At 40.4% G+C, this 19,387-nt stretch overlaps 1 protein-coding gene across 2 annotated transcripts in view; it reads right to left on the minus strand.

Annotated features, from left to right (window-relative positions):
• Positions 1-1,249: 1,249 nt before the first annotated feature.
• The window catches only part of ITGA6 (integrin subunit alpha 6), a 66,896-nt gene continuing 48,758 nt past the window's right edge, over positions 1,250-19,387 (minus strand). For both annotated transcript variants that reach the window (XM_087819774.1, XM_087819773.1), the window contains 7 exons: positions 19,234-19,336; positions 17,399-17,572; positions 15,548-15,646; positions 15,341-15,451; positions 15,151-15,249; positions 8,904-9,029; positions 1,250-3,509 (listed from right to left, as the gene is read on the minus strand). In XM_087819774.1, the coding sequence (XP_087675900.1) occupies positions 3,348-3,509; positions 8,904-9,029; positions 15,151-15,249; positions 15,341-15,451; positions 15,548-15,646; positions 17,399-17,572; positions 19,234-19,336 (874 nt within the window). In that variant the 3' untranslated portion in view covers positions 1,250-3,347. The remainder of the gene's footprint in view (positions 3,510-8,903; positions 9,030-15,150; positions 15,250-15,340; positions 15,452-15,547; positions 15,647-17,398; positions 17,573-19,233; positions 19,337-19,387) is intronic.

The following is a 19,387-nucleotide window of genomic DNA, read 5'->3' on the forward strand; positions in this document are numbered from 1 at the left end:
GTCTTTTTGTGGGTTAGCGTACTAGAGATCAGTTTCTCATTAAGATGTTTCCATTTAGGGTAGAATGCTCAGTTTATGCTACTTCCCAGGTCTGGACAATTTAAAACATTCCCCACCTACAGCTACCCTACATTCTAGAATATTCTCAACCACAAGGACACAACATAAGCCATGACTGTGCACAACTCACATGAGATTGTAGCAAGTGCTCTGCAACCAACAAAGTGTTGATGTTTGGAAATGGATCCAAGGATAGCCCCATACTAATAACACCATTATCACTGCTGGGCATTCCTGTGTAATTTTAGAGAGGGAGAGAAAGAGGTGGAATCACAGGAGTCATATAAAGCACTGCCATGACCTCCAGCCCAGGTCATTTATGCCACAGCCCTAGCCAAACCGCAGCTACTGACATCCTAATGGTTATGGTGATTATATTACATTACCACAGAGATTTAATCTGGGCCTATCCATGGGACTGTGGCTAAAAATGGTTCACAGCCTTCATTAAAAAGTACAAATCATACATTTCTTTAGGCAGTAACACCTGTCTGATCTTCAAAGAATTAAAAAGGCTAAAACTTAATATATAATACCAAGTATAGTGGAAATCTATTACCTAGTTATACTGGACATAATACATTTCAGATTGGAAATGTATTCAGGATAAGTAGGGCATGCTATATTATCTGGGTACTATGTACATGCTTTATTTTTATTTATTAAATTGTGATAACCCAGCTAGAGAAGTCTCACAAAATCACTTCAATCTAAATAAAATCATTTCGTAAAAGAAAAAAAAAATTCTGGCCAGTCAACTCTGTTAAATCAGTCCTTGTGGTCAATATACTGACACATGTCATAGCTGGACTGCTCTCACATCCAAAATGTGTTCTAAGAAGAAAGCAACTTAGTCATAAGAACTTTTGTTTTTCATGCCATGGTCTCACTGCTAAATAATAACCTATCCTTCACAGGCAGAAGCCTTTGAAGCAGATGAATCCATGCAAACAGGCATCTCCCAACTTGTAGATATTTTGAATAAACCATGTTTAAGATCATTTTCTTTTGACCATCAACTGAACAGTAGTCAAAGGGGACAACCTTCAGTCTTTTTTATATTGCACTGGCTGGGACGTGGGGGGCAGACACTAATACCTTTTGCTGATCTGAGAGTATATGGGACACTAAGGATAAATAAAAACATCAAAAACTTTAGTTTGGCTTAATGAAATAAAAAGAAAAGCAATTCAGGTTACTTATAATTTTAGAGTTTGTTTCACATATACAATGCTGTGTTACTAAGTAATGAACACTTTCATAAAAAAATTTATTTCACACTTTTATACAAATATCCACAGGTATTTTCTAATCATGAAATAAATTTTACAATGCTAGTTAGTATAAAAATGTATCAAATGCAAACAGACCAGTGACTAGACTCAGATGACACTTTTCACAACTTTAAACACCACTACATTCTTGTTTCTTTGTTGTTGAACCGTCCTTTCACCCACCTCCCCACCCTTTTTCAAGGACATTCGTCTTTATAACAGAGGTCTATAAACATGTTCGAAATATCAGCTTCTTAGCAACCTACAAAGCCAGTGCATTAGGTCCCATATTACCTAAGCAAGAAACTGAGATTTTAAACACTGTTATAACCACCTGTTCTCAAGAAATTTTTGTAAACAAAATATCATTTCTAAAACAATTTTTGTGAATGAAAATTCCAAAGTACAACTAGAATAATGTTCTTAGTATCTTAAGGGTATAAGATTTCCAAAAAGAAAAAAAAATTAAAACACCAAAGCAACAATGGCACATAGCTGTATTTTGTTTTTAAAAGAATGAGACGTGGCTTACATTACATCCAAACAAATTAGCACCTGTTTGCTGTTGCTCCCCATATAACTTAACATTTTAAAGCACAGTAATTTTTAAAAATCTGGCTTTCATATCTATTCAATCTCTATTGAATGTATAGAATAATGTCTTCCTCCCCTCCTCCATTTTTACAATTGAAAAACAATTTAAAGTTCTTTTTAGAATAGTCCTAAAGTAATTTGGGAATGTAGATGGGGAGGAAACACAGCAAAATATAGAACACTGACTCACATTAAGCAAGTCCAATAATATTTAAAGCTTGAAAGCCATGATGTTCTCATATGACTTCTGGTATCAGGTATTCAGTAGTCTTCCACTGGATCGGATTGGATCCACCATAGGCACTCACCATTTCTTTCAAGTCCTATATATACAGCAGTGACGAAAGGTCAAGAAACAAACCCATTATTTCCAAGAGTTCCTGAAAGTCATAGCACGAAATTCAGAATTATCACACAGGGCTCTAAAGTCCAAAATAAAATATCTGGTGTCTGTTAAAAATTAAACATCTAACAGTTAATCCTATTTCTTAAACAACCCTTTTGGGTTTGGAGGGAGAGGGTAAGGGATAAGGGTTATCACAAAGGAAGATGTTTTAATAACTTAGATTTATCTGTAAATTATAACAACTCTCTGGAACATTTATAAAGAATTACTTTCTTTTTTGCAGTAAATACTTTAGGTCAAACCGATGACCTCCCATGTTTGAATTCTGATTGCTCAATCCAACCTGGATAAACTGGAGAATCTTTGGCCTGTTAGTCAATGACAGAATGGTCTGTAAAAAAGAAAAAATAAATACCATATACAAATAAGGGTAACTAGCATTCAAGTCAGCTGCACCTCTGTGTGTTTTAGTGAAAAACGGAGAATGAAACCTCGACGCCTCTGGTGTGAACAAGCGTTCACGCATCTAGGACATGGAAAAAGATGGCAGGATGGCAACATCACCTTCTATTGCACATTTAATTTAAGACAGCACTTTAAATATTGAAACACAACTGCCCCACGGCATCGTCTTGTGATGGGGACAGTCAGCTTGCAGGTTCTCCAGTCCTAGGGGAAGAATGCTCGGGGGCAGTGCCGACGGTGGCCCGCCGCACGGTGCCTGCGGGGCCGCACGGTGCCTGCGGGCGCCTCCGTCCAGGCGCAGCGGGCCCGCCGGGGGAGCGCAGCCGGCAGGCCCTTCGCCAGCCGCCGAGCCAGCCGCGCCGGACAGAGGCAACCCAGAAAGTTAAATAAGGCAGTGAAAGAAAACTCCATTCCAACGGTCTTACATTAGGCCGTGCAAAACGGGAGCCTTAGGCTACCTAACAACGTCCACAGCCGTTGAAACTGTAGGTTCGTCCTATGGTGGGGTCTGTCTGAACCGAATATTCAGGAGTCAGGCTCCGAAACCACTGGGGTTTCTGAGCCGGGGCATGAAAAAGCAGGTTGGGCCCGGGGCCGCTCCTGGGCCCCTAGGAGTAGCTTTCATTTTCGTTCCACCTCGTGACCCACTGCTTTTTCTCCGGGTTGTCGCTGTGTTTTTCGTCGTTGATCTCCCGCTCTTCCTTGGGGATCTTTACGGCCTGGTATCGGGGGATGCTATCGTCGTACCTAGAGCGTCTGAAGAATCCACACTGGAGAAGGGGGACACAAACAGGAGCAAATGAAGCGATCGCAAGGAAAGCACGTGCACCACCCGGGGATACTTAGGCTTTCTGCTAGGACGCCTACCTGGGGACTAAAGAAAAAGACATGGCTTTCCTTGAAGGAGCTAATGGTTGAAAAGAAATGTTAACAGCCAGTGGGGATAAATGGAAGAGAAAAACAGCTGTAAAACTGGAAAAGTCTGTTTTCCCATCTTGTCTTTACATTTGGAAACAATGTAAGTTATCTCCTTACTAAAATTTAAGTTTATGAAACAGTGCTCCCATTTTTTTTAATCATCACAATACTATATGTAAAAGAGCTAATTTTCAGATTACTAGAACATCATTTTGAAGAATAATTTTTAAGGCCATAAACCAAAGGTTATTCATGCCCCTCTCCCACTAACAGAATGAAACTCAGGTCACAGATATTTTACAAATTACAGTTTGAACATGCCAGCGTTCAAATGGGTCAATTTAGGAATCTTCTCCCTTCCGAGGCTCCAGGACACAGCTCTAGCTAGAAGGCAATTTACAACACCTGGACTTGCTGTTGTGCTTCCAAATTAAGCTCTTTCGTTAATAAATCATGTAGTAACTCTGTCCTGTAAAAAAAATCAATCCTGTACAACAAAGAACTTGAGGAAAGTATCATCAGACTGAATTTCAGAGCACTGCCTAATTTCTCTTTTTTTAAATGAATATTTTATTCATTTTTTAAAAAATATTCAATATGATTCAAAGTAGATTTTTACTGATAACATATCTGGGTATTTAAATATCAGATTGAATATTTTAAATGAATAAAATATATATGCCTTTTAAAAGAAAAAATGTTTCCAATTCAAAAATGCAGATAGAGGCATGAGGAGGATACTTAGAATGGCTGATTAATGTGTTTATTCCGTGAACTCAACAGGAACAACATTAATATTGAATGAATTTATGTTATAAGAATGTCAGGGGCAAAATAAAATCACATATATAGTTATCACTGAATCAAAAGGAATAATGGGCCAAGAAATTTTGTTCTAAGGCCATTTCAACATGGACTCCTTTATTATTCTGTGCAAAAAAAGCCAAAATACCTATCTACTACAAAATGTGGCTCTCGCCCCACTGAAATAAAGAAGGAAATCAAGGGTGATATGCAACAATTAAATGGAGATGTTGGGATTCACCGTGACAGTGCCATGGAAAGGGACTGGAAAGGGAGGGTAGGAGCAATTCTACCCACTTGTGCCCACAGAAATGGAAAAAGGAATCATGGTCAATTCCTGTTTCCATAGATTTACAAACGAGAGAAGCAAACATGAACTTAAATCAACTGAGACCCAAGGTGGAATCAAATCTCAAGGAATATGAAACAAGGTCAAAGTCCATCACAACACGCTGAAATAGGAACTGTCCAGAGCATTTTTGTGCTAGAATTTTTTGTACTGAAGATCACAATTTGGTAAAGAGCTATCTTTTGCAATTGGCCGTAATGTCCATCATGCCAATAGTCATAGGTGGTTGTAATGGTCTCTGACCTGAAGTAGATATGCAGAAAAGGAAGATGCATGCTTAGCTTGCATAAAACCACTTCTGAGCAACAATAAAAGCATTCCTAGCCTTCCCCCATCACTTTATAGCAAGGAGATCAAACGATGGCAGTGAGAAAGCCTTCTCATCAAGAGGATCACCGTGTTCCCAACATGCACAGGTTAATTAGGCGGTCAACACAAGCGTCTATCTGTAGGAAATTCCAAAATGGACAAGAAATCGGGAGTGATTTCTCATGCATCTTTGAAATTCCAAGTGGGATGCCGCATACTAAATTAACAACATGTGGCAAACTGGGCTACTAAGCCTCCTTTTGTGTGTATATAGATTGCAGTTTTCTTCATTGCTGTGGGTGATGTTTAACAATAATAACAACACAAAATAACTCACCTGTAACGAATGATTCTTTGTGCATTAAAAAAAACTAAGCTTTCAAGTGAAATAAAAATAATTCCAAGCAAGGCAAGCCAGTGTGGACATTTGGAAACATCTGTTAATGGGACACACACAGCAAGCTGTTGCTCTTAAAGTTAGCCACCACAACCATAGCAGGTCCCACAGCTAGCAATTAAAAAACATTGATCAATTACCAATTACAGAAGTAGATCACTACTATGCATCAGAAGTAAGCCTTTCTTTATCAGACGGCTGAGCATGGATCTCAGCCTTGTGATATGTGGCATCATAATGATCTTTCTTATTTCTCTTGAAGAAACCACACTACAAGGAAGCAAGGTATTTAGTCAGTTTTACAGTTTTGTGAAGAGCTAAACAAAAGAAAATCTCAGATTTTAATCTGTTTTCTAGTCATAGCTTGTTTACAAAGAAACCACTATGGATCAACCAAAAGTGAACAGCCACTGCACTGTTACTTTTGGACAGCAATCAGCCCAACTCTATTACCACAGGTCTCTGATCAAATGTTTGCATGGGTGACATTAGTCAGTTAATTGATTTTTCTATTTGTAACAGAAATCACGAGGACAAAAATCATCCTAAATGGGAAAATATATACACATCTTATTATAGCTTTGGGTGGTTTCTTCTTACAGAAAAATATGGACCCTAAAATAGGTCTAATGTTGCCTTCTGCAGTTTACTGAGACAAAAGTTAAAGAATAAATACTCTAAGATTTAGCACAAATCCAAATAAAACAGAGATACTGTATTTTTCTGCTTTTCACAATAAATTTTAGGGAACAAATGCCATCTACTTGAGGCCTTTGAATCTGTGGGGTGAGTCACAATATAAATCAAATATACCATCATGAAAGAATGATTACAGTCATTTTCTCACATTCTGAGCCACTTTGTAACTCTGAAGTGGTAGGAACCTACGCTCCTCAGGTTAGGTACTCTAAATGGGTATCAAAATATAATTCCGCTTTCTACTATAATTTCTTTCATTCGACAATGGAGAACTTTCTCTATTTACTTTTATCTAGTTCCTAAGACCATGGAATTGCCCTTTGAAATATAACCTGGTTGAATAAATCTCTGTCCTCTGGAAAAATTCTGCTTCCAAGTCTGGCAACTCATGAAGGTAAAAATCCAAATCTGCTTTGTACAATATGGTAGCTACCGACTACATGTGGCTGTTCAAATTTACATTTAAAATTTACATTTAAAATTTCATTTAATTCAATACCTCAGTTGCACTAGCCATATTCCAAGAGCTCAAAGGCATTATGTGACTAGTGACTACCATATTGGATAGTACAGCCTCAGAACGTTACATTATTACAGAAAGTTTTATTGGGCAGTGTTGATCTAGACAATTTTCTTGATATTTACTTGTGACTCTCAATTTTTAAATATATTTTACTGATTTTGGCTAAGATCAAGTGACTCTCAATTTAATTTACAGTGAAAACTCCCATCCAACTTTCAATAACACGTGCTAGTAAATAGGGTGGGAAAAGAAATAAACCAGGAATCAAGAGCCCTCGTCCTGCCTCCAACTTGGCAACCTTCTTAATATCCATGGGCATGAGCATTTATTTCTGTTTGCGAAATGCAGGTGATTGGACCAGCCTGGAGTACTTTTCTCTCTTACTGCCAAACAAAATCCTATGCAGAATCCCAATATTAAAGCAGATAAAATCAGACTGGTCTGGTTGAAATGGGGATGTTGGCCTTAGCCTCACCTGCTTAGTCTTGACACCTTATGTGGATGTGCAAAATCCAATTAAAAGGACACTGAACTAGAGTCCTTTCTGGCCCTAGTGGCCCTAAAATTCTATGATGTTTAGAATTCACTTGTGAGTTGGAATACCTTAGAACTTACAAAAAAAGAACCAATGAGATCATCTAGTCCAACCCACTTATTAAACAGCTAAGGCAAACCAGTATCCTAGGGAGGTGAAATGATTTGCCCAAGATTATACAGCTTGGATTTCTTAACCCTCAATGCACTGCTATGTCTCACCCTCATTAAGAACTGCTAGTAAGACATGCTCCCCAAGAAGACTATCCTGTTGACCTCTTCCAGAGAGCATAAGGAGGCCATCCTCAAATATCAAATCTCAAATTCAGTTTTGATATCAAAATAATTTCCTATACTGGTTGGCTGTACTTAACCAGAGAAACCTAGTGCCTGAAAAACATGAGGGGTAGGACTGGACATGCAAGAACTAATCTTGGCACAAGCAGATACCAACCTTCAATCATACATTTGGAGGACACAAGTAAATTATCTCAGATTGGCAAAAGGAAGTTACTTGGAGAAATAAAGCAAAAAAGAAATGACCAATATCTGCAAGTAAGAATATCCTGAACCCTCGGTCCATTATACTCTTGTACCCAACCAAGGAAAGGATAGTTTGATCCTAGAGATTGTTGGTTGAGGTTAATAATTCTGTATCCAAAACCCTCTGGACCAGTAATGTTTGGAAATCTAGAGATTTTGGCATTTTAGAAAAGCAATATGCTGCATACATAATGCCACTGTAACCTAAACATCAATATATCTGCAGTAAAATTAATGAATAAATGATAAAGACTATAAATAGCCTCTCTTCACATTATGTCGAGTTTTGCTGCCAAATAAGTCATTACAAACTTTCAGTTTTTAGAGGTTTTTTTGCAATTTGTAATTGTTGATAAGAGACTATGGACCTCCATTTTTGAGACTAAATCCAAAATCTACAGGTCATAATCTCTGGCAACAAAATTTGCATCCATTGCACACACACTTTTTGGTAATGTAAACTACTTACTAGTAGGAAGCAGGGGGAAGATACAATGTTTTATTTGCAGGACCAATACAAATGAAGAATATCATAATGGACCCAAGTCTTCCTCATGTTTGATATAGGCTATGATGACCCCTTTGAGATGGAGTTATTCATTAATTTCATAATTTTATACTCCTAATCTAGCTGCAACAATAACAAACCCCTACTGCTGCCATGAACATTTCTTTAAAGAAGCTGAAGTTAACAGGGATGGATTCAGATTAATGTGATGCCCAACAATTTAGCTTGGATTTAGAAAATGATTTGAACTTAGATGAAGACAATGAGAAAGTATAAAATTTTTAAAAATTCTTACTTGCCAAACATGCTAAATTATATGTGAAAAACACCAAAATTTATACATTTAAGAAACTTCTTATACTGTATAAATAAAATACCTTTAAACACAGCTTATTAGGTAGATATGCAGGTGTTTATTGTAAAATTCTCAAGTTTGTTGTATGTTGGAAAAGTTTCATAATAAAATGTTGGGAAGAAGTAATCAATGAAAGAAATGTATATATATTATTAGTGTTAATTCACTTAAAAAACATGAAATAAAGTTCATAATCATGAAAGTCAAGTGCCAGATATAACTTACCTTCCATAATAAAAGAACTAATAGAGCAAGCATCAAAATTCCAGCAAGAATAGCCACTAAGATGATCCACCAAGGTACTCCTGAATGTAGAGCTGCAGTCTTCGAGGGAAACACAGTCACACGAACCTATGAGCCACACAAGAGAGCAGCATGATTATAAAATAGAAAGATAGTCAATACCAGGAATTTATATTTCTAATTGTGCTTCCAGACACATTTTGGACAATGCAGCCTGTGGAAGGATGAGATGCCTTTCTGATGCAAGATTCTCTCCCTTAATTACGCAATATTGCTTCAACAGGCATTCCTTGGAGATCTTTTCCTAGAACTTGAAAAATACTGGATTATGTTTCAACAAAGTGATTATTTCTTTGCCAACTTAGTTCTTAAAATTTTGTTATGAACAAAAGTAGATAAAATTGTATAATAAATCATCATTCAACATCAAGTTACAACAGTTATCAGTACTTAGCCAAATTTGTTTCATTTATATAACCTGGTATGTTTTTGGGAATGATCACACTTTTTTCAAATTAGTTTTCAGCAATGAAAATAACAGGGCCAGTTTATGCACAATTAGCCTACATTCCTCACTCAGATTTTAAAGATGTTGTGAAATATAAAAACAGGGGTAGTGTAAGGACAGGAAAAAGGCCTCCCTTTTTAAAGTTTGAGGGTTAAATTTTCCTAATTACTCAAGAGGCAAATCCTGTGATTTTCTATTTGAAAGAGAATAGAGGAGATTACAGGAGAGACTGGTGCCATAGTTAAGAGAGGGAGCTGCTCTCCTGGGCCAGACCTCCTGGTTATTTGATTACTGTGGCCAAGCTGTAATACAAACACTTGGGTTTGAGATCAGTAAGTCCCAAAGCCTTCTGGTTTGGAAGCACTGCTTAGGGACAATAGCATGCCGAGGGATAGGGCTGAAAAGCAGTGAAAGACTGGGAAAAGCACCCTAACCCAGATGATCTAGATCTGGGGCTAGTTCTGGGTGTCCCCCGAGTCTTGGGCCACAATGAACCAAGATCTGAACTCAAATCAAGCGTCCTTGAATCGGAGAGTGGACCAAACCAGATCCAATTCAGATATAAGCATCCTTACTGGAGATCTGATCGAAATGGAAATAGCTGAATGCGTCCTTTGCAGCCGAATGCCTAAGTGACAGATCTGGTAGTGGAGTTTCTGTCCCACCGAGGACCACGACTTGCAGGGGGAAATGACTGCCATTTCGAACCTCGAGGCTGCTAACATCTCCAGAATCAGCGTGACTTACCAATTGCTGACCAAGGAGGAGGGGCGCCAGGAGAGCATCTATGAAGTTAAGGAGGACAGAGAGGGGGACTGAACTTCTGGAGACAGCGAAGTTAGAGGAGAAAGAACTATAGCCTGTCCCAGTACAGGTCACCAAAATGTTAGGGATTTGGCCCGTGACTCGAGCTGTGAAAGAATTCACAACTGAGAGAAGAGACAGATGCAGAGAGGGTGTTTATTTTACTTTCCTCGAAGGGAAAGGGCAGGTGTGTGTAGCTAATCAATACAGGGCAAGAAATAAAGGGCAGCCTGCTCTTTTAAGCAGGTACTGTTGCTGGGCGACAAGGAAGGGAGAGGTTTGTGTTGTTTGCTAAAGTTGAGCAAATAACAGGGCGGTCTTGAAAAGTTACACTTTGCTTTCCAGGAGACAGTCTGGCAGATGTCCTAGGGAGGTGTCTTATCAGTATTTTCCCCCAAGCCTGTAAAACATGCTTAGAGCAAAAGTTATGAAGAGTTCCAAAGAGGCTTGTTTTAAGGGGAGGGGGAAGGGAGCTTTTTGCTAACTAGAGACTCCTAGGTGCAAATTAATCTCTGAGTTGTAAAAACAGCAGGGGGGGCGGATGCAGGAATGTAGCCTTGAGAGTAGGTTATCTTGTCCACAGTTTGAACAGAGAAGCCAACAGTCTTGGGATTTAATTACCAGGTGCTTCTCATAAATCGTGGAAGGACACAGCAAAGAAAGAGGCCTTTTCCTGTCCTTACAGATGGAGCTGTATGATTGATACCATTTTAACTTTTCCTTAGGAGAGCAAACTAAGGACCCTGTTGAACAATAAACTCTCCTGAAACAGCTTGGTGTTGTCTTCTACAGCAATGTGGATGGACAGTTTAGACCGTGGATTCACTCAGAGGCAGCTCAGAGTAGCCAATGGGAAGCTCAATGCCTAAACATGTGATAGTTGGTAAATACCAAGTAAATTGAAATAGTGTTCATTCAGAAATCTAAAATCTAATGTAGGTTTAGAATTCAAGTGAATTTTTATGATGCCGGGAGATTTTTCAAAGCGCATGAATGACCTGGAGATTGCTACGGATATGATTTTGTAAACTATACTGACTGGAAATCGATCACTTTTGTAGTTCCTGCTATTTCTGAGTTAACAGAATAAAGAGCAAATAAAACTTAGTGGGAGCATTTAACTTCCGAGAAGTATTTCAGTCAAGTATTCTATGAGTACTGAACACTGGGTGCCACTTAAAAATGTGTCTGTCTACGCTATGCTTCTATACTTCTTTCAATACTTCTAAATTATAATTATTTTTTAAAATCTCTTCATTTAAAGTACTTCCCTTTCTACTTATGCTAGAAAACATGTATCAACCCCATCTGACTCAGAAAATACTTAAAAAGAGAACTGCTTTTATTTGAACATTTAGTAGGAAGGACTTCACATTCAGAGTTTTCATTATGGACCGTAACAGGCAGGTATAAACACCTTATCAGCTACCCAGTTTCCTGTTTTGCTCTCAATGAGGTTTCACTCTGGCTCCCAGCCCCAGAGGGGCCCTCGGAGCTCACTTCCCCCCACCTCCCTTCCCCCAACAGGTGTCCCAGCTGTAAGGAAAAAACACCTTAAGATTATTGGTTCTAACACAGAGGTCTCCGTAAAGTAGGGAAGAAAGAATGATGAGAGACCAGTGAAGAAATATATAGGATGTCCCCCAAAAATGTATACACTTTGGCTGCATTAATTCCAGTGGGTTAAATCTAAAAAGAAACATCAACTGAGCTGTTAAAGTGTGTATACACTTTTTGGGGACACCCTGTAGTTGATGTGACTGGTAAACTGACTAGTCTAAAAGAAAACAAAAAGTTAATTTCAACTATCCTGTATTGAATTTCATTGAACCTTGCTTCCCTAGTATCTAGCATAGTGAAGGTACACAGTGTGTCCTTGGGGGCAAGGTAACAACTTGGAAGGGCCACTCTCATTTGTAAGAATAAATTCTGATAAAAGTGGGTGTGGAGAGTGGAGACTGGTCCATGCCAAGGGGAATCAACCTTATTATAATCACCCCGTATACCAAGGCCTTTTAAATAGCTGCTAACAGAGGAAAATCACTCCCACAAAAGGCAACAGCATCCTGGCAGAACAAGGTAACTTTTGATTTTGCAGCCTATGGTGGCAGGGTGGGTAGGTGGGAATCCAGCTGAGAGCTCTAAGCCCCGGGTCTGGCTACCATTCTAACCAGAACTTGGAGCCTTATAGAAACTGCAAAACAACTCACTGGACAAAGACTGAGAGGACCAAAGGCAGGGGCTGGGCCACCCGTTTAAAGAGCAGGTGTGCTCTGCAAATCGAGTCTGCAAGGCCGCACCGGGGACCAGGGAGGTGTGAGGCCAGTGAGCAAGACTTTGTTTACTTCAACTGTCAACTGAAGGGTTTTTGATTTTTGCATGAGGACAGTCATTCTCCAGCTGGGATTAGGAAGAAGGAAGAGCCGGCCTTAGAATCGGGTAAGACAGCAACTTGGAGCAGCAATTCCCAGAACTCTGGGAAGCCTTTTCTCATCTTGCCACAGCAGCTGTTACTGCTAGACGGTAACAGTGGAAGGTAAGCAGAAGTTACTCCAACTCCAAAAGCAGTATTTTTTTCAGTTTCATTAAAATCGAGGCATTTCTGGAGGGATGACCTCATCCATCATGTGCCTGTAAGGGGAAAAGGGCTCCAGCTCTGCTGATGCATTAAATTACATCACCAGTGAGCAGTGCCCAGGCAACAGCAGCTTGCCCACTGCTGAAATGCCTCCCTAAATCATCTGTAATGGAATGCCCTCCACTCCTGCTGAGGATTAGTATAAATCACCCGATGAAGGGATTTTCTATCTTTTCTAAAGCTCTCTATTAAAGACACGTTCCCCTTAGTGAATGTTCCTCATATCAGAAATCCATCTTACAAAAGGATCCACCTCAAGTTTTTCTCTGAATTTAGAGCAGAAAAAAAACCCAAAAAACTCAGTTCCCCTGAAAAATGTGCCTACTTCTTCACCTTTCACATTTCTTTTATTGCTGGCAGCTCAGATACTCTCTACCTACTTCCTTTGGAATGAAGTGGGGGACATAAGTACAACCAGTAAACAACCTCCTCCCCTTTCAACAATGCCTGCCTGCCGCACCTCCCAGACCACAGAATTCTCAACAGTTGGCCCTGTATCCTACTCAATAACGTTGCTTCTCTAGCATTTGTGTAGCAAAGGCACATAGTTCTTAATAGGTGCTTGTTTACTGGATGGGTTTCATTTAGTTAATGCTAAAATATAACCACCTAATCTGGTTCAATTAGGTGACCAACAGCTTTCTCTGACTTTGTTATAACAATGTCTTAAAAGGGTTTCATTGACAAGGGAACATAAAACTCTTAAAATTGGTTTGGTCATAAGGAAACAAGTAGGGTTTTTCTTTTTCTTTCTTTTTAAAGCCAGGATTAGAGTAAAAGCAATGGGAAGAGTTTCCAATATTAAGACTAAAAAACAAGACTCAATAACTCAATGTCCTTCTCTTCTATCTCCAAAAAAAAAATAACCTTCAGACTGGAAAAAGATAGATGAAGCAAGATAAAGATGAAATTAAAACCCATGATAGGTGAGGGAATAAAAAGGGAAAGCATCCTGTCACTTGAAATAAGTTAAAAGTTTTAGGCCCCAGAAAACTCCTTAAAATACTAAAGAAAGGTATAGATGTGATATATGAGCTATTATATCTCAGAAATCACAATTAATAGAAGTATCATAAAACCAGAGATAAGACAATGTTTTGGTTTTCAAAAGAATGGAGTTCTAGATATGAGACCAGTAATCCATACACAAATCTACCAATTATTAAATAAAATAGGATCACAGCAAAGTTTCCAATTCCCATTAGCAAGCATGAGTTGTCTAAGTCCTAAGAACATAAAATGCCCAAAAGAACCTCCTCTTCATTTGTGACCGAGTCCAGTAGCTGCTAGAAATGCAAACACAACACTCAGCAAACTTTTTTCTCTTTAAATCCTTACTGAGGATATTTTTTCCATTGCTTTTCATTCAGAGACTGGAAGGGAAAGAAAGAAAAACATCGATGTAAAAGAGACACATCGATTGGTTGTCCTTGACTGGAATTGAACCTGAGACTCTTCAGTCTATGGGCTGACGCTCTAACCACTAAGGAAACCAGTTAGGGCCTCAGCAAACATTTGAAACCAAGTTTTAGGCTGAGATGCTGGGAGGTAATGGCCCTAAGTAAGCTGAACCAGGCTGACCACATGTCAGCTACTCTGCCCATCCCTGGCCACGTGGGAGTCACACTGCCCGACTAGGGCCGACATGGGAGAGGAAAGACCTGGAACCTGTTCACCCGCGCCAAGCATGAGGGGCAACTGAGGAACTGGATGCTTAGCTCTGAAGAGAGTGACATGTGCAAGGAATCGTGACAATTTCTTTCAATGATTTCAAAGGCTCTCTTGGCTACATGGCCAAGAGAGAAAACTTATTTTGGACTTATTCCAAGGGGGATCAGCAGTTCTGAGTTTACAATATTCAATTCTGGATTCATCCATATAGAGATCTTTTCTAACAACTGCAGCTGGCCACACACAGCACAAGCTGTACCGCAAAGCAGTGAAGTTACCCTCACTGGGGGTCCTCACTGATGGCCACAGCATTAGGGACGGCCTAAGACATGGGTTTCTATAGAGCTGGGAGGTGCACCGGTTCTTCCGTTGAGTCAACAGCTCTTGAGTCTACCACGTGCACTGCAGAACCAGGGGACCCAGAGTCGCTTCTCTTTTCAATAATTCTATTAAAATACAGAGTGTGGTGGCAGCCCCTTAAGACAGTACCAGATTTCTCCTGAATAAGGGTAACAGTGCCGGGAAATGAGGGCGAAAGCAGCTCGGCCTCCGGCCGCGGCGCTCAAGGAAAGGGGGTTGCTCTGAATGAGGACTGGGGAGCGTCTCACCTGAGTGCCTGCGTTTGACAACTTGATATTCTCCGTGGCAGCAGTTACGTCAATGGAAGCCCGCACGAGAATGTCCAAGTAGTTCATTTTAGAATATTCCTGTGTGGAGACAGCGAATGCATTAGGGAGGTGAGAAATGTCCCGGGAGGTGGCAGATGACTTTGGGGGACAGCCTCTCCGCGGGCCACACCTCTAGAAATGTGCTGTTCCACAACCTCGAGCGCAAAATAACAGAGGCCTTGCTGTCCAGGCCGCGCAGCGGGCACCTGAGGTTCACGCAGTTCACGTTGACGCTGCAGTTCTGGGCGGGAGAGGAAGGCAGGGGTTAAAACGCGAGGGGCTGGGGAAGGCCCTCCCCCATCCTCCCTGGGAGTTGCAGCTCTTAAAAAATACTTACAAGGGTCTGGTATTTTCTTTCAGCAAACAAAGTAAATTTTCTTCTATCCTCAATCTGTTTCTCGGCAATTTCCCGTTTCCTTCTTGAGTTGTGTGACTCCTGAAAAGAATTATATCCCAAATCATTCCACCTCACGTAACTGTGTGTCACAACTGTACAAACCTCTCGAGCACACCCTCCCAAATGATGCCCAACTCACAGAATCCACAATATGTGCCCTTCTCCTGGCACCAAAGGCGCAGAAATAATTTAAGTGTAAAATCTGCAAGTGTTATTACCTCATTTGAAGTTTACTGATGAAGGGAATTTAGTCTCTGACCTTATAACCCAGGGACAGAAAGAGGCTTTCTTTGTCCTGTCTCCCCACCAAGCTGCGAGCACCCTAAGACAGGGATCGAATCTCATTCCTGCGTCCCGAGCACCAGCTCGGTACCTAACACAGCACATGGCAAAGTCAGCACATCTTGAATGAGTAAGCGATGCTGAAGAACAGGGAAGGAAGCAAAGAGAACTAGCATATGACTTATTCAAAGTGGAGTACTGAAAACTAACCCTTGTAAGAAGTTTTAAAATTGCGTTTTCCTTAAAATAAGGATTCAGAATAATAGGCCATCTTGTTTTTCAGTCTATGAATAGAAGGTCATTCTATAAGCCACCAGCTATGAACAGTGACCATACTCAGTCACCTTAGAATTTAAGATAGAAGAAAAAGACATTCGATAACAAAAGCAAATCTGCATCGAACTGGAGTGTAAATGATCAGCCAGTTACAGAAGCGTGGGGCAGGAGTGAGGTGGGCTGCGAGTGAAGGCTCTGAAGGCAAGCAGGGCTGAGCCTGAATGTTAAATCTGACTCCCAACTGCTGAGTGACTGAGAAAGTTATTGCCTCTGAATTTCAATTTCCTCGTCTATGAAATGGTGAAGAAAAATACCTCATAGGACTATCAAGACAACGAAACTAGCAAATGCAAACAAAATGCTTAGCACAATGCCCAAGACACAATAAGTACTCAATAAATATTTACTGTTTTAAAAAATGAGAATGAAAGGCTTTGGAGGTCACTTGCTAAGGTGCCAATATACAGGGTGTCCCAAAAGCATGTATACACACTTTAACAGCTGATAACTAACTTAACTTTCACTTCTTTTCAGGTTTAATTGATTTGAAATAATGAGTGAAGCCAGACTAAGCTTTGAACAAAGAAAATTTATCCACTAGACTTTTTTATGGGGATACATAAAAGATAAAGGTTATGGTACAAAACCGGCAACAGTTGGAGAATTGAGGGCACACAAATACTGAACAAAATGATTCTTGATGTTTGTGATTCCATTGCTTCACATTATCAGCATTGCCTGGACCAGAATGGTCATAAGTTTGAAAACAGGTACTGACAAAAACATTTATTCATTTCTGTAGATCCTTTTAAATTTTAAAATGAACAATATGTTAATAAATACTGACTTTATAATCATTCAAAGTGTGTATACATTTTTGGGGGACACCCTATATTTTGGAATGAGTTTGGCTCTATTGGGAATTAACACTGGCTGGCCTGCTCTCCCCCACCCCCAGAGGCCTGTCCCAGTTCCATTATACATCATACTGGCTCATAAAACTTCAGAAAATGTAATTTGATTCAACAAGCAATGAATGACCCTTCCTTAGGAGTCATAACCACCTCTAATCCACAGAAACCCTCAGCCTGGCTATAGAAGAGAAACTGTGATACTAAAGAAAAAGTGGACATGCTGGCAGATCAGTTTCCCAAGGAAAGTAATGGGTTTCCCCTCAAAGTCAGCTTCTCCCATTTATATCTATGGAATCATGAGATAAATCCACCAACATACCTTTAGGTTCAGAAAGTTTATTTCATTTTGCGGCTCACAAGCTATCTTTTCCAATCCTTTGGATTCTACTTTCACCAAATAAAGCAACCATTTGCCGTTGCTAATTTCTTTTGGCCACTGGATATTCAAGGTTGCTGTGCCAAGGTTTTTAAGAGGCTTGCCCAAGTTAATAACCTTTTAGAAAACAATACGACATGTTATCTCAGTATAATTTGTCGTTGACGTAGAATTAAGTAGCAACTCCTATTACCAAGAGAAAAAAGCCAAAATACCTGGCATAATCGTAATCAAAAGCAAAGGCTCCAAAACTGGACTATAGATAGGTATTCAAAATAGAGATTTGTATTTAAAGATTCTTGTCAATAAAAATAGAAAGAAAATTGCCCCGGCTGGGTGGCTCAGTTGATTGAAGCGTCATCCCGTACACCAAAAGGTTGTGGGTTCGAGTCCCAGTCAAGGCACATAACTAGGTTGCTGGTTTGATCCCCGGTTGGGGCAAGTATGGGAGGCAACTGATGGATGTTTCTCTCTCACAGCGATGCTTCTCCTTCCCTCCCTCTCTCTTTCTCTCTCTCCCCTGCTCTCTCTAAAATCAATAAAAAAAATATCCTCAGGCTAGAATGAAAATAAAAATTAAAAAATAGAAAGAAAAAACGGTCAAAGAGAAAAGATGGTACATTCAATCCAGGAACAACAGCGTTGTGCGACAGATTATGTGCTACACATACGCCCAGCTCTCAGCGTGCCAGGGGCAAGTCAAGCAAGTTTGTGAACAGCTCTGTGACCACCCTGCTTGGCAGGTGACAAGGCCCGTGCTGTGGCAGAGCGCCAACAACCTGCTTCTAGGAAGCCCCACCTACAGCGACAAGGACAAGGACGCTGCCTCTGTCCTGGACTACCCTGGGGGGGCTTGGGGTAACAACTGAGAGACTGAGCAAAGCCATCATGGCAGCCGCAAGCCTATGAGGCCCGGCTGGGGGCAGAGCAACTTCCTGCCGCAGAAGCGAGCAGAGGTCGGAGCCTCTGTGTCTGCGTGGGGGGCTGCTCCAGGACCCCCAGGCTCGCTCCCACCACCTGTCACCGTTGTGTCTGTCAGGTTAAGGGCCACACAGAGGAGGGGTCAGCCTCTTCTTCACCCTGCTGGAGACGGGTGGGCTCACTCTTGCCTTTTCATACGTTCGCCTCAGCAATGGTCACTACGCTTTCAGGAACGTGATTTTCAGCCACCCCCCGACCCCACGAGCTATGAGCCAACTCTGTACCATGCACGTACGCTCCTTCAGCTGGGCCGAGAGTCACTGCGCTTGCCCACTTTGCGATGGTTCAGAGCAATCATTAGTTTTCCCTGCTGGCATATGCCAAGTCCACATCCCCCAGCACAAAGCGGCTTGGGAAAGGTGGGTGGACATTAACCAGAAGCTCTGAGAGAGATGGCCTTAAAACAGAGGAGTAAATCATAACATATTCTAAAGCCAAATATAAATCACTGTGAGCTTTTCCTGTGTTTTACACACAGACTCGGGGGTAAGAGGGGAATCAAGAGTCCCTTTGTCTCTATATCACAGACGCGTTAAAACTCTCTAATCAGAAAACCAAACTGAACTGGATTCTGAACAAAGTCCCATGTTGAAGGAGAGCTGCTGTTCTCTGTTCTGAAGGACAAAACTTTTACTGTAAGCCAGTGCATTGATTAAAAACCGGCAAACTCACTCTTATCTGAGCATTTATCAGGCTTCTTTATTAACCTTATTTATTAAAATTACATATTTGAGACCATATTTAGTATGAGTTAGCTTCCAGTATCTATAATAAGAGGACCAACTGCTATGACTTACCCTGAACTCATACTCTATCAAACTTCCCACTTCATCTTCAGATTTCATAGCCTGCTCACCAAGGACTGTCCCTCCAAAATACACCTGGGAAGGTTTAGCAACTCTGTTAAATTAAAAAACACCAGTTTTAGTGAGGATTGTAAGTGGTTCTTTC

This window comes from Miniopterus natalensis, chromosome 8 (genome assembly GCF_054644295.1).
Source record: "Miniopterus natalensis isolate mMinNat1 chromosome 8, mMinNat1.hap1, whole genome shotgun sequence".
Classification (NCBI taxonomy): Eukaryota; Metazoa; Chordata; class Mammalia; order Chiroptera; family Miniopteridae; genus Miniopterus; species Miniopterus natalensis.